The 14,358-nt window shown below is 43.4% G+C and overlaps 1 protein-coding gene across 1 annotated transcript in view; it reads left to right on the plus strand.

Annotated features, from left to right (window-relative positions):
* The window catches only part of MRPS27 (mitochondrial ribosomal protein S27), a 176,004-nt gene that overhangs the window by 107,519 nt on the left and 54,127 nt on the right, over positions 1 to 14,358 (plus strand). The window contains exons 5-8 of the mRNA XM_073624391.1: positions 195 to 309; positions 6,201 to 6,279; positions 9,333 to 9,448; positions 11,563 to 11,665. Of these exons, the coding sequence (XP_073480492.1) occupies positions 195 to 309; positions 6,201 to 6,279; positions 9,333 to 9,448; positions 11,563 to 11,665 (413 nt within the window). The remainder of the gene's footprint in view (positions 1 to 194; positions 310 to 6,200; positions 6,280 to 9,332; positions 9,449 to 11,562; positions 11,666 to 14,358) is intronic.

Genomic DNA, 14,358 nt, shown 5'->3' on the forward strand with positions numbered 1-14,358 from the left:
CTTTAACCAGACACTGATAGAAGTCACAAGACTGCTATATACTGCTGATCACAAAAGGTATTTAGCAGTTTATGTTTACTAAAACAATTGCATTTCTGTGTTCTGTGTACTGTGGGAGACCAGATATAGTGAATGCAGGGTCCTGGGTTTAGTAATACTTTAACTTAATTTTTTTTGGTTTTTTTTGTTTTAAGATTTCGCCATAGTCCGAATTGCTGGTACTTGAGAGACTGGACAATACATGGATGGATCAGAAAATGTCTTAAATATGGTGCCCCAGAAAAGGCGTTATATACTTTGCAGAACAAGGTAAGGCTTTATCATACTACTTCCATGCAGCTTAAAATACTAAAATGTATGGATTAAACTGTAGCTTAGCTTATCTTGAATTGTTCTTAAAGCGGTAATAAACGCAAAACAGAAAATGTAATATATTGCAGGCTTTGAAGCTTACCAATCATTAGATATGGTGGCTGTTTTTGTTTTTCTTTTTTAGGCTTTTTTTCCTGGTGATCTGGCCAGTAACACACCTCCTGTATTAGAGTGCTCCCACTCTGGATGAAGGAGCACAGGGGGCACATTTGGACAGCAGTGTTGTCAGTCTGGGGGAGGGTAATATTAGATGTACTAACAGATTTAAATGCAGTAACAAATTGAAGCTGAACTCCAGCTAATACGTTATAGTCAACAGCAAACAGTTTATTTTCCTTTTGGGATAATGGGTTTTACATTTATAGATAAAAGCTGATCATTGTAAGCAACCGTGCCAGTGTTTCGTTTGTCTCATACCTGTTACTGCTTGTTCTGTTGAGAAACAACAAACTTACTGGCCAAATCACCAGATGAAAATAGAAAAAAAAGCCTAAAAAGGGAAACGAATAGAGCCATCACATCTAAGAATTGACAATCAGCAATATAAAGTTTGCTTTGGGGTTCTATACTGCTTTAAGCCTGCCTACCTGCCAGGGGCGTCGCTAGGGGGTGGCTTTTGGGGCTATAGCCCCGAGTCTCTGCAGGGGTCCCCAAAAGGGAGGGGAGGCTCTCTGGGGTCCCTGATTTTAAGGCAGAGGCTCTCTAAGGACCCAGATTTAAGGGGGAGGCTCTCTGGGGACCCTAATGTAAGGGGGGGGGCTCTCTGGAAACCCTGATGTAAATGGGGGGCCCTCTGGGTACCCTGATGAAAAGAGGAGGCTCTCTGATGACTCTGATGTAAGGAGGAGGCTCTCTGGGGACCCTGATGTAAGGGGTGCTCTCTGGGGACCCTAATGTAAGAGGGTCTCTCTGGGGACCCTGATGTAAGGGGGGACTCTCTGGGGACCCTGATGTAAGGGGGGACTCTCTGGGGACCCTGATGTAAGGGGGGACTCTCTGGGGACCCTGATGTAAGGGGGCTCTCTGGGGACCCTGATGTAAGTGGGGGGGCTCTCTGGGGATATATATATATATACACACACACACGTATATTACTGTATATGTGTATGCCCGCCCAAGCGTATGACTTTCTTTACTATGCTGCTATGGGCTCTAGCCCCAGATCTTTTGTAGACCTAGCAACGCCCCTGCTACCTGCCCATTTCTACAATTCCTACATTTTTAATCCCAACTCCTGGCAGAACGTTTTAAATTTTTGGATAGAGTAATGAGGGATTGACACAGCCTGGCTGACAGACCCCCCCGCCCCTGAAAATATAATTATATTTTTGCTAAAATGCACAGCAGGGGGGTGGGAGCACATGTATCGATCCCCCTGCAGTGCAGCCGGGGGAAAAGGAGTAGATGCTGGGGGAGTCATAAGAGTTTGCAGAAGGCCGTACAATCGACCCTCCTGCTCAGCAGGTGCCCTGGCCCCCATTTTGCACTAATGGAGCCTGGGCCTGATACATAAGGGCCAGCTGTACTGCCTTATCAGCGGCCTTGGGGATTGAACCCATGTCAAGTTTATGCTGTGTTCTGTGACCCCCGAAAATCATTTTCACTCACTTCTTATAAGTACAGGAAGTGATTTGAAACCTCTTGTGGTGACTGCAATAAAACACTTCTTTTCTAGTAGAACAGGGAAAGGTAAGAACCTCTGTCAGGTGTCTATTGTTGTCTATATTCCTATCCTAGCGATTCCTGCTATCCCCTCATTTATTGTCACACTGTCACAGAGAACGTAAGATGCCGTCTCCCCAACAGGGTCACAGATGGTTTACTCTTCTGAAGCCGGTGAAAAGACAAAAATGTATATTTTTGGCTGAAGTTGTCTATAATGTGTCTCTTTACTGACAGCATCTATCAATAAATTGGTAATTGCAAGTGTATATGCAATATAGCACCACCTGCAACAGGGTCAATCAGAACCAAGCGATTGAACTACGTGGATAGAATTGAAACCCAATTCTAGTTTTTTAGTTTTTTTTTTTATCTGTCGCCTAACTCTTTTTAAGAGTACTCTGTAGAAAGACAGCTTTTACCTCAGTAATCACCTTTTGTCTTTTGCCTTTTGCTGTCCCCAACATACTCATTGTTTTGCAACCCAGCCCAGTCTTCTTCAGGGTTGAATGACACCCAGCATCATCCAACTCACTTTCTGTGAGCCCAGGGCATCAAAGACACACACCTGGAGAACGTGTAGCCGACATGGGCTCATAGGAGAATGCTGCAGGGGATAGTGGAAGAGTTCTCTGAAGCTCTACACACAGACACGCTCGCTGCAGCATTCAGGACCTGCCCACCAGCAGAATACGCGGTTTCATGATGTCACTTAACTGAACTGAATACCCATGGAAAAAAAAGAAAGCTATAAAATTTAAAAACAAATGCTAGTTGGGGGTATTCAAATAAGCTGGAATTGATCGCTAAAGTGATTGTAAACTTAATATTTTCTGTTTCAATGGTTCTTATTGAAAATTTTTAGGACGATTAAACATTTGAGCTTGAACAACATTCCGTATCTCTATATTAATATACATTGAACGTTTCTAGAAGAGAAAGTTCACATCTTCTGACCTGCACATATGTTGCAACTTATTGCTCCATATCAGAAGAGAAAATTAAAAAAAAGGGGGAAAAAGGAAAAATACACAATAATAATATTTCTGTAACCTGAAAGATAATGATAAGTATTCTTTGGTTTCCCCGTCACTCCACCACATACCACTTGAGGAGTGCGGGGGGGGGACCTTGATAGCATAACTGAGAGGTTGGCATCCTCTTTCCCCATCAGTAAGATAGCAATGTGGTCTAGAGATACAGACCAGTAATTCTGCAAATGAGCGGTATATTTTAACCTTTCCTGCAATGCTGCTCTCATTGCTGAAGGCTTTACAACATCCCTCCCCCTGCTCCTACAGGAAGAGCATGAGGCAAGGGGCGATCCAGAGAAAGGGGGAAGAAAAGGAAAAGAATAAGAAGTGGAAAAAAAAAAAGTGTATCAAAGGAGGCAGTGCACTCCTTTAATATAAACGTGGCTTATCTCTGACAACTCATAAGAGATCAGACAGGTATTTAATCCCGGGTTCCCAGATCTTATTGAATATGGCTCGTTTGTCTAGTAGGATTGCCTATAGGCGCTCATTTACCATGATCCATGACAACTTGTTTTTTACCAATTCGAAAGGGATCGTGGGTGTCCTCCAGGACCACCATATATGTAATACTATGCCTTCCAAACCACACCCTGGAAAACAGGAGGAAGAAGCCCCTAGGACATACGCAGCTATTCTTGTCGAACCATGTACCATCTCAGCAAGACCTTGTAGTTAGCTTTGATTAATAAAGTATTTATGTATGATTTCAACACACACTGTGACATTTTGGACCATTCCTCTAGTTCGAATGTCTCTCCTATGTCTTGTTCCCACTTCATCATATAGAACAGTTTTTTTCTGATTTGGATGTCAGTATGGTATACATTTTGGAAATATGGCCAGTGTGCTTGTCAAAGGATCTGCACAAATACTCCATTGAAGTGGATGTGGTTATGTCAGCTGCACGTTGTAGGCTTTTCAAAAAATGCACTATTTGCACATAATGAAAAAGTTCTGAATTTGAAATTTGGCATTTCTCTTCAAGGATTTCTTTTGATAGAATCCTTCTGTGATCACGGAGGTCGGCAATATGTATCAGACCCTTGTTTGTCCACCAGACAAAGGAGTGGGGATTGAGACCTGGGTTGCAAACTAAGGGAGCCATGGAAGTATGTGGGGACTTGAAATTATAAGGCTCCGGTTATCTATCCCATAAATGTAATGAAAATGATAGCGTGGGACACATCATGATCAGTCTGTCTTATGATCGTAGCCACAATATGAAACAAATTGGTTTAGTGGGATGTGGGGAAGATTCCATTTTCATCCAGGTGGATTTTGGGGTGTTGAGGAGTGGTAGTGAATTAGCTGTGCCAGTTGCGCTGCATGGGAGAATTTGGCAAAGTCCAGGACTCCCAAGCCCCCCCTCAGCTTGGGCGTGTATATGGTGTGCTAGTTCACCCGAGGTCTCTTATTCCCCCATATAAATTTCAAAACCTTATTTTGGAACTTGTATTGGTCTGGCATACAGATTGAGATAGGCAGTGTTCTGAATAAATATAATAACCTTGGCAAGAGATTCATCTTGGCCTTCGTTTTCAACTTAGTAACGAAGTGTAGAAAATACACTACCCTGCCCACATGCGGACGAAGGTGTCCAGATCAGAGTTAACAACCGCACCAACATTGTGCGATTTTGTATGAAATAAAAAGGAAAAAATTTAGGTCAAGAAGGGATGAAATCCCTATCAACTGGAAAGAGTTTCTACGAACTTCCATCAGGTCTGGGTTTCATCAGGCAAGATGCTGACTCTTGATCAGGAAACCAAAGATCAGTTCAGGATCATCCGTATGCTCCCATGGCTAGAAAGGGCCTCTTGGATGAAGAGCGGCCTTGCTGGGACCATATGAGCGAAATTGGCCGATACCTTGCTTGTTGAGAAGAGGGAGATGATGGTTCCCGGGTGATCAGTCCCAGATTTAGCAAAATTTCCTCTCCATCTTGAAAATTGGCAAAAGAATGCGTCTTACCCTTATAGGTGAATGACAGGCGAAAGGGAAAAGACCATCGATATTTTATGTGCCGATTGGTTAACCACATGCCGACCAGCCGCCGCAGTTGCACTGCGGCAGAATGGTGCAGCTGGGCGAAACGACGTTATGTAACGTCGCTTCGCCCTGTGGCCACTAGGGGGTGCGCGCGCTCGCCCCCCAAGCCGATGCGAGTGCCCGGCGGTCTCGATCACTGCCGGGCTCCTGCGATTGCTCGGGGCACACGGAGAACCCGGAACTGTGTGTGGAATCGGATCCGATTCTGCTGCGGACCAAAAACGGGGTCCTGTGCGTGTTGGATGCAAATTCAGCCATATGATCTTTATGGCTGAAATCGCATCGCACAGAGATCGCATGTGGTTTGCACTGCAGTGCGGTGCAAATCACATCCGATCTCAGACATCACACCAGTAGGAACCGGCCCTAAATGTCATCAATAATGCATGAAACACACCTCTTTTAACTGTGAGCACTGTCTCTGAGCCCTGGCTCACATTGATGCTACTTTGAAGTCGCGCTACTTCACTTGAAGTAGCGCAATTTCAAAGAAGCAAGATCAGCGCGTTTTCAGGTGCTACATGATAGACATCTGTGTGGCTTCATGCACAGATGTCTATTGAAGTCGCACCTGAAATCTGCAAAAGTAGTGCAGGGACTACTTTTGCAAATCGGTGCGGAACCGCAAAATCGGTGTCGCACCAATGCCATTGCCTCCAATAGGCTGTGACTTGTCATGCGATTTGATCTCTCAAATCGCATGACAAATTGCTCCAGTGTAAACCTAGAATGAAATGCAGAACTTTTCTCTGAAGGTTTTCTGCTACCTGCTCATCCCAAAATCAGTGGTTAAGGTGAAGCCACCTGTGTACATAGAACTATTGTTCTCCATGCAGCATGGTTCTGACATATTCCTGTGGCTAGTCTAAGTGCAACTTCTAATTGTGACTGAGAGCCTAAAAAATGGCCATATGCCCATAGCATGAGCAGACATCTGAAGATTCTACTATATTTTACCAACTATCGAAGTCTTTATACTGATTTTCCATTCACCTATACTGTACTGGTGTTTCTCCCTGTATGCATGCTTCCATATTATTATTGATTCAATTCAGACTGTCTTTTGTGTCATTTACACAGGTGCAATATGGAATATTCCCAAATGATTTCACATTTAACTTATTACTTGATGCATTCATAAAGAAAGAAAACTTTGAAGGTATGACTTATATTTTTCTCTAATATTTACCATGACACTATATGAGTTTTACACTAATGAGTAAAAGAATAAAAAGTGATACCTGTTGAAGGAGAGAAAGTATGGACAATGAAAATTACAGAATGAAATGAATGAACAAACAAATCCCTGTTTTAGGCAAAATGGCTATTTTTTAATAGTTTGCAGTGTTTATAAAGCTTTAGGGCCTTTTCACACAGGTGTTTAGTCTAGATCCATCTGTTAGTTTTTCAGAGAGATCCGGACTGAACCACAATGTATGTCTATGGTGCTTAGATTGGAATCACTTTTTGTCCACAGGAAGAAAAAAAAAAGAAAAGGTCTGTGTCCTTTTTTGTGGACGTAAGTGGATGTAAATGGCTGTTGTCCATGGATGCTATGTCTGTTCTGTTTATGTCCATTTTTAGGCAATAAATATATTTATTTTTATACTTTTGTCACCTATGACAACTCAACAAAAAAAGAAAAAAAATTCTAGAAACTAAATATTCAAGAGTGGTGCTGAGATTTTCCTATTATCATTGGAGGTCTACATCCTTAATTGAATAGTTCAAAAAGAAAACCTCTATGAGTAAGGGCTCTCTCACGGACGTGTCCGTGTACGGAGCCCGCTCTGCTCAGGGGGGGATCGCTCCGTCGATCCCCGCTGAGCAGGCAGATGACGGACCTGTCAGAGCGCCGCTCTCCCCTATGGGGGATCGGATGACGACAGACCGTGGAGTCTGTCTTCATCCGATCCGCAGACGGATGGAAAAGTAGGTTTTTCTTCCGTTACACTTTTTCGGATTGGAGCGGGTCGGATGTCAGGGGACATGTCACTGCTGACATCCGACGCTCCATAGAGGTCTATGGAGCGGACGTTCAGGTCCGCCTAAAATCTCCCATGCAGATAGAACTGTTCACTACAGTAACAAAATAGAAAAATATATTGAAAATGAAAAGAATATACATAAATTACATAATATGACCCACTTACAAAAAACCACCATATGTACCAATTAATCATATGAATACAGGTACAATGTTGGATGGCAAATGGAAGAAGAAAGAAACCATTATCCCCAAAGGAACAAGAGAGAAAAGGGGGAAAATAGATATATAAAATAATAATAGTTATAAGTATTAATATCGGTATTCATCAGTTTTTCTTGGAAAAATATGTGACTGAACTGGATGATGACTGTGTGAAGGGCCCATTGCACACAAGGTCATCAAGAAGCAGTGCATCCTTTCCACCTTTTTAGTGCACCCGGGATGGACAGGTCCAGACGGACCTTTGTCCCTGAACGCATAAGGCTCAAAATGTTGGTACCACTTGGTGTGCCCCTCCTGACATTTTTAGACAGCCCTGTGTGCAAGGGGCCTCAGACAGCTGAATCCAGGATTTTTCCCGCCTGTAAGCATTGAACAGCAATTTACACAATATGCAATATACCCCTGCTACTGTATACTGGAAACAAACATCTTATGAGCTAAATGAGTATATATGACATTGCAGTCAGCAGGAGCTGTTTAATTGTATTTATTTAACATTACTTTGCAATGCAGAGCTGCTGAATGGGGAGCTGATTCATGAAACGTGTTCAGTTCAAGCTGTGTGTTTTCTGGAGCAGGTTAATAATTGAAATCTCATACCTAGAAGCTTTCTGTGCGGGGCATCCTTATTTAAAGATTATCTCCAGGCAAATTTTTTTTTCCCCTGCAGTGGGGCAGTGCTTCCACTGTACAGGTAAACTGCTCATTTTTGTCTAGGGCAGTGGTCTCCAAACTGCGGCCCGGGGGCCAGATGTGGCCCTTTGCTTGCTTATATCCAGGCCTCGGGACACTATTCCTCCAGCTGACAATAATGATGAGGCACCATCCCTCCCACTGACACCAATGATGGGGCACAATTCCTCCTACTAAAACCATTGATGGGGAACTATTCCTCCCACTGACACCATCGATGGGGCACTATTCCTCCTACGAAGACCAATGATGGGGCACTATTCCTCCTACGAAGACCAATGATGGGGCACAATTCCTCCCACTGACACCATCGATGGGGCACTTTTCCTCCCACTAACACCATTGATAGGGCACTGTTTCTCCTGCAAAGACTAATAATGGGGCATCATTCCTCTCACTGACACCAGCGATGGAGCGCTATTCCTCCTGTTAAAACCAATAATGGGACAGTGTTTACTCCCACTGATGCCGGGACATTTTCTACTCACACTGGCCAAAGTCTGGCCCCCTTGAAGCCCGAAGGACAGTAAACTGGTCCTTTGTTTAAAAAGTTTGGAGACCGCTGGTCTAGGGTATTGGAGAGTGGAGCTTATACTTGCCTAATCCTCTTATCCTCCCAGCTCAAGACTGGACCCTTCGGCTCCTGCCCACCTATACCAACCCTCCCCCCCAGTCTTGTGTGGTGGACTGTTCCTTATATCATCACACCCATAGACCTGCTCTGGACGTGAAGACTTCAGGAACAGTCCACTGCTGGATCATGGGAGGGTGCCATTTACTGCTGGAGCGAAGGTTTAGGTGAGTATGCAGCTTTCTGGTTGTCCCTTGACAACTCGAGCAGTTAACCCATGCAGTGCTGAAACTGCCCCACTTCATGGGACAAAAGAGTGCCCTGGAGTACAGCTTTAACCATAAACCTTCTGTGGAATGTTTAGTCATAGTAGTGTTTACTGTTAATTCACTTCCTATAGGCCTATAAACACACAAAGGCCAAATTAGACGTCTATCAGTTTGTCTTGAGTTATACCCAAACAGGACAAATAAATACACACCAGAAAAGCCAACAAATACTTGTGTTTAATATGGCAATTTCTTTGTTGAAAATTATACTGAGTAGAAGGCCCTGGTTTATGGCAAAAAAGGTTCTGTCATCTGGTGATGCAACTGTGAGATATCCTCCTGAGCGATGCCACGTGCGAAATGATGATTGATTAGGACCTGATATATCATGGATTGCCAAGAATCTGTAAAAAGGACTGGTCTGCTTTTCTGTTTGTGTAGAAGTGTCTGTGTCTTCTTTTCTACAGATGCTGCCTCTGTGGTGTTTGAAATCATGTTGCAAGAGAGCTTCGATAATGTGTCCACACAGCTCCTGTCCCTCTACGCCTTACATAAATATCTCTCTGGAAACCCACAGTTGACGGTAAACCTATGTCTTGGTATATAGGCTTGTTATGTTGGTTTTTCTGACATGTCGTTTTAACCTCATTATAAAGAAGAGTCACGGTCCTAAACTTTTTTCATAGAATGTTTTTAATTTATGCTGTATAGACAATGTTGTAAAGAGTCCCCAAAGAGCACTTGTCCAAGACCTTCTCCCCATGCAACTACTGGCCAAGTAAAAACACTTATTCACTGTGTATCAACTAAAGATCTAGGTAGAAGTGAGCCTTCTCCAGGTCTTTATGACGGTAGTAGGGGTCCTAGCATCTATCTACTAAATGGCCCAGTAAGTCCCAGTGGGCCCTTCTGTAGCTGCACAGTCTGCACACATGGTATTTGCAACCCGGCCGTAATGTAACAGGCTGCTTTTTGACTGCACATAGCATGCAGTATAATCAATAATTGTAGAGATGAGATTTTGAATTTATAGGCTTTCATGCTGAGGAAACTAGACAAATATTTGTAAACATTATCTTTCACTGTAGAGCTTGTACTATAGTATGATAGAGCCCAGTGCTCATCAGTATTGGGCACCATTGCTTTGTGGGGAGACCCCTGTTTTTAGGGAAATCCCCCTCCCCCAAGCACTTTCTACCCCCCCCACCAGAGCTGAAGGGCATGCAGGCTGGTAACATAGCAAAGGGAGGCTGTACACTTATCTGCTTGGTTTTGCCAGCTGCTTAGCTATGGGAGTGAGGGAGACATGCTATTATCTTCTGTTTTAACCCCCTCCTGCCCAGTCCCAGCATCCCTTCAATAGGGACTGTACACCTAGGGGGGCAGAAAGAGCCTGTATTAATGTGACCACTATTAATGCCTACCGATTATGAGCGGGGACATACAGCTGTCTTTGACAGCTCAGTCTCTGCTAAGAGCGCCCATTGAGAGCTTTCTCAGGACAGAAACATCGACCATCCAGTGACGCATATGTGTGCTGTGTGAGAGTTAAAGCAGTTGTATGCCCAAAAAAACAAAACAAAAACCTGGAAGGCAAAAGCATAATGAGCTAGTATGCACCTCATACTAGCTCATTATGAAATACTTACCTTAGAACGAAGCTCCCACAGGGTCGCCCGATCACCGCTGAGGTAGCCGACATGTTCCCTCTGCGTTTTTTCTAAGTTCACGGGTTCGGCACTGTGAGTGGCCGGAGCCACGATGACGTCATTCCCGTGCATGTGCGCAGGAGCCCTCCGTTCCGGTACGATACGCTGGACCTAGGCTGGACCTTCACTGCGCATGCTCCACTGACGTCAATATCTCCTAAACCATAGAGGTTTAGGTGATATTCATTGTACCTACAGGTAAGCCTATAGGCTTACCTGTAGGCCTATAGGCTTACCTGTAGGTAAAAATGACCAAGCAGACAATAGAACCGCTTTAAAGCTCACCCTTTTGCCGCTACACAGTGAGCGGAGTTGCGCAGGCAGCAACTGTTTATGGTAAAAAAAAAAGCAGCTGAAGTTATTTCTTCAAATCTGCCTGCATGCTAAATCTATTCTTAACTGATACTATACATGTGAGATTTGATGGCTTTCACCTGTTGTGCATTCATTCTATTGTGAATAGCGTAACTATGACTGTCAAATGCAGGGCGAATTCCGTTGAATTTCATTGGGGGAATACCTATTAACTTATGCACTTGGTAAATTGCCCAGTGGATGTTTAAAATATACCCCTGCATCATACATATTTGCCCCTCTTAAATCAATGCATGGACACTATGGGGGTCTCCTTGGATTCCATTAGTTGGGATACAAGACATTACCTTCCATCACGATAGGCCACCGGACCCCCCATCACTTATGTCTACTGCTTCTGTGTCATAACCTGTCAAACATAGCCTGTCCCCATGGGGTTTTATTTTGTAATTTGATGTCATTACATCAAACAAGGCCTTTTAGGTTACCTTTATGGTGCGCAGTATATTATATATTCACTGTTATATGAAGAGCGTTTGTGTTTGTCCTACCTACTTCTGTTGTTCTTTCTGCATAAAGATCGTACTACTTGGCTACTAAATTCTATTTTAATATGTCAACTGATTATCATTTTTAGTTTAATGTAATAACTTTACTTTGTTTTTGTTTTTAGTGGGTGTTGGAGAAGAACCTGGGTGCCTCTCTGTTGCTGGCAGGCATGAATCAGGAGAACACAGTGGGGTACAGTTCACAGCTGTATGGAAACACATTGCTTGGTAAGTTATAAAGCAATCGGCCATAACAGTTAGATCACTGACAGGTAAAGTGGTATTAAACCCAACTCAGCAGTATTAAACCCAAAACCAAGATGTAATATATAGCAGCTTACCAATCATTAGATGTCGTGGCTGCATCATTTTTTTTTATTTTTTTTTTATGCCTTTTTCCCCTCTGTTTTCTCCTGGTGATCTGGCCAGTAACACACCTCCTGTATTAGAGTGCCCCCACTCTGGATGAATGAGCACGGGGGTACATTAGGACAGCAGCATGGTTAGTCTGGGGGCAGTGGAGTGTTATGCCGCGTACACACGGTCAGACTTTTCGTCTACAAAAGTCCGACGGACAAAATACGGCTGACAATCTGATTGTGTGTGGGCTTCCCCGGACTTTCAGCGGACTTTTCCAGCCGCAAATCTGACCGACTTTAGATTTGAAACATGCTTTGAATCTTTACGTCGTAACTACGCCGGACCCAGAAATCCACTCGTCTGTATGCTAGTCCGACGGACAAAAACTCACGCTAGGGCAGCTATTGGCTACTGGCTATCAACTTCCTTATTTTAGTCCGGTGTACGTCATCACGTACGAATCCGTCGGACTTTTGTGTGATCGTATGTAGGCAAGTCCGTTCCTTAGAAAGTCTGCCGCAAGTCTGCCAAAAGTCCGTTGAAAGTCTGTCGGACGGGCTGTCGGACTTTTGTAGACGAAAAGTCCGACCGTGTGTATGCGGCATTAGATGTACTAGATTTAGATACAGTGACAAATTGAAGCCAAACTCCAGCTGATACTTCATAAGCAATTACAGCAAAAATTTATTTCCTTTTGGGATAAATGTTTTCCATAAATACATAAAGACTGATCCTTATAAGCACCCTATGCCAGTGTTAAATGGTTTGTCTCATTTCGGTAACTGAAAGAGGGCTTGTTCTTTTGAAAAATAACGGACTTACTGGTTGTATCACCAGCTGAAAATAGAAGAAAGAAACATCACATCTACAATTCGTAAGCTGCAAAAAAATAAATGTTTGCTTTTTGGTTTAACACTGTTTTAATTATCTGGTTACAATAATATCTGAAATTCAGGCAGGAAGTAAACAATTAAATAAAGCAGTGTAAAGTGTATAAATCCCTGTCCAGTAAGAATAGCAATAATTAAAGGGGTTGTAAAGTCAGAAGTTTTTTTTTTATCTTAATGCATTTTATGCATTAAGATAAAAAGCCTTCTGTGTGCAGTGGCCCCCCTAATACTTACCTGTGTCCCGCCTCTGTCCAGCGATGTTCACTGGTGTCTCGGCCATCCAAGATTCTCCCTCCTGATTGGCTGAGACACAGCAGCGGTGCCATTGGCTCCCACTGCTGTCAATCAAAGTCAGTTAGCCAATCAGGAAAGAGACGGAGCCGGGCAGGGCCGCGGCATTGTAGACATAGGGAGCTATGATTCGACTCAGGTGCCCCCATAGGAAGCTGCTTGCTGTGGGGGCACTCGACAGGAGGGAGGGGCCAGGAGCACAGAAGAGAGACCCGAGAAAAGGAGGATTCGGGTTGCTCTGTGCAAATCCACTACACAGAGCAGGTAAGTATAACATGTTTGTTATTTTTATAGAAAAAAAACAAGACTTTACAATCACTTTATTAGACTTTAGTACACTACTGTCCAACCACACACAATTGAATGGATCACTATGGGTTACTATCCTTTGCTGATGGTGTTTTATGTTATTGAAAGCATTTTTATGTACATGAGACTGTGAGAGTTCTGGCATGTCCGCTCTGGACTACAGCAAGAATCACATCTCCCTTTGGGAATGGCCTGTTGCTTTTAAGACCACAGGGAAATAATAGCCCAGCTTAGTGGGTACAACAGCAAATCTAAACCTAGAGTAATTTAGTCAGTAGAGAGCCGGGGTATTGACGGGACTTTTCATTCAGCTTCTGCTGTGTCACAGCCAGGTCCCTATGTAGGGAAAACAAAGAGCTTTGGCATCTGATGCATTCACATCATATTACATTGACAGTGTCTGAACCCTGTAGCCTATACTGTCAGGTCTTGCTTCCTGCTATCTTGGAAAATCTAATTGAACAGACTTGTCCAGTAGAGGCCCCGGGGCCTAGTCTGCCACATACGGCTAAATATAGTATAACAGATGAGCAGCGTCTGTGAACTCTGCAACTGATCTTTTACCCTCCGTGTCTGGGATGCCATTTTGGAACTAGGAAGATGCAGCCATCCCGTCTGTTTTCCGACGGATCTTATTGCACCATGCTGTAGCCTGTTCCCCAGACAGAGAGATTCTGTTGCCGAAGGGTAAAATAATATTTTTGTGGGACAAATGAAGGTGATAATTGCTCTGGAGAGCTGTACTCAGACCGCCTCATAATGAATACTGCAGCAGCTGCTTCTTCTGAAGATAAGATTATCCCCTGCAAGATGTGTATTTATTTTGTATTAAAGCCAATGCTGAAAGTTCATGTTTCTGCACACGCTTGGCAGCATATAATTATGCTGGATTTTGTTTGTCTGCAAAAAAAGCCAAATACGGCTCAAATATATAACATTTTAATTAAAAGTGTCTAAAGCTTGGAAAATAGGCCAGGAAACAAATTTTGCTGCGTTTTTACCGGAGCAGGCTTTTCTGTTAAAATACGGTATTTTAAATACAGTACTCTGCTTCAAGCGCTGGAGATGTGA

This window comes from Aquarana catesbeiana, linkage group LG01 (assembly GCF_042186555.1).
Source record: "Aquarana catesbeiana isolate 2022-GZ linkage group LG01, ASM4218655v1, whole genome shotgun sequence".
Taxonomy (NCBI): domain Eukaryota; kingdom Metazoa; phylum Chordata; class Amphibia; order Anura; family Ranidae; genus Aquarana; species Aquarana catesbeiana.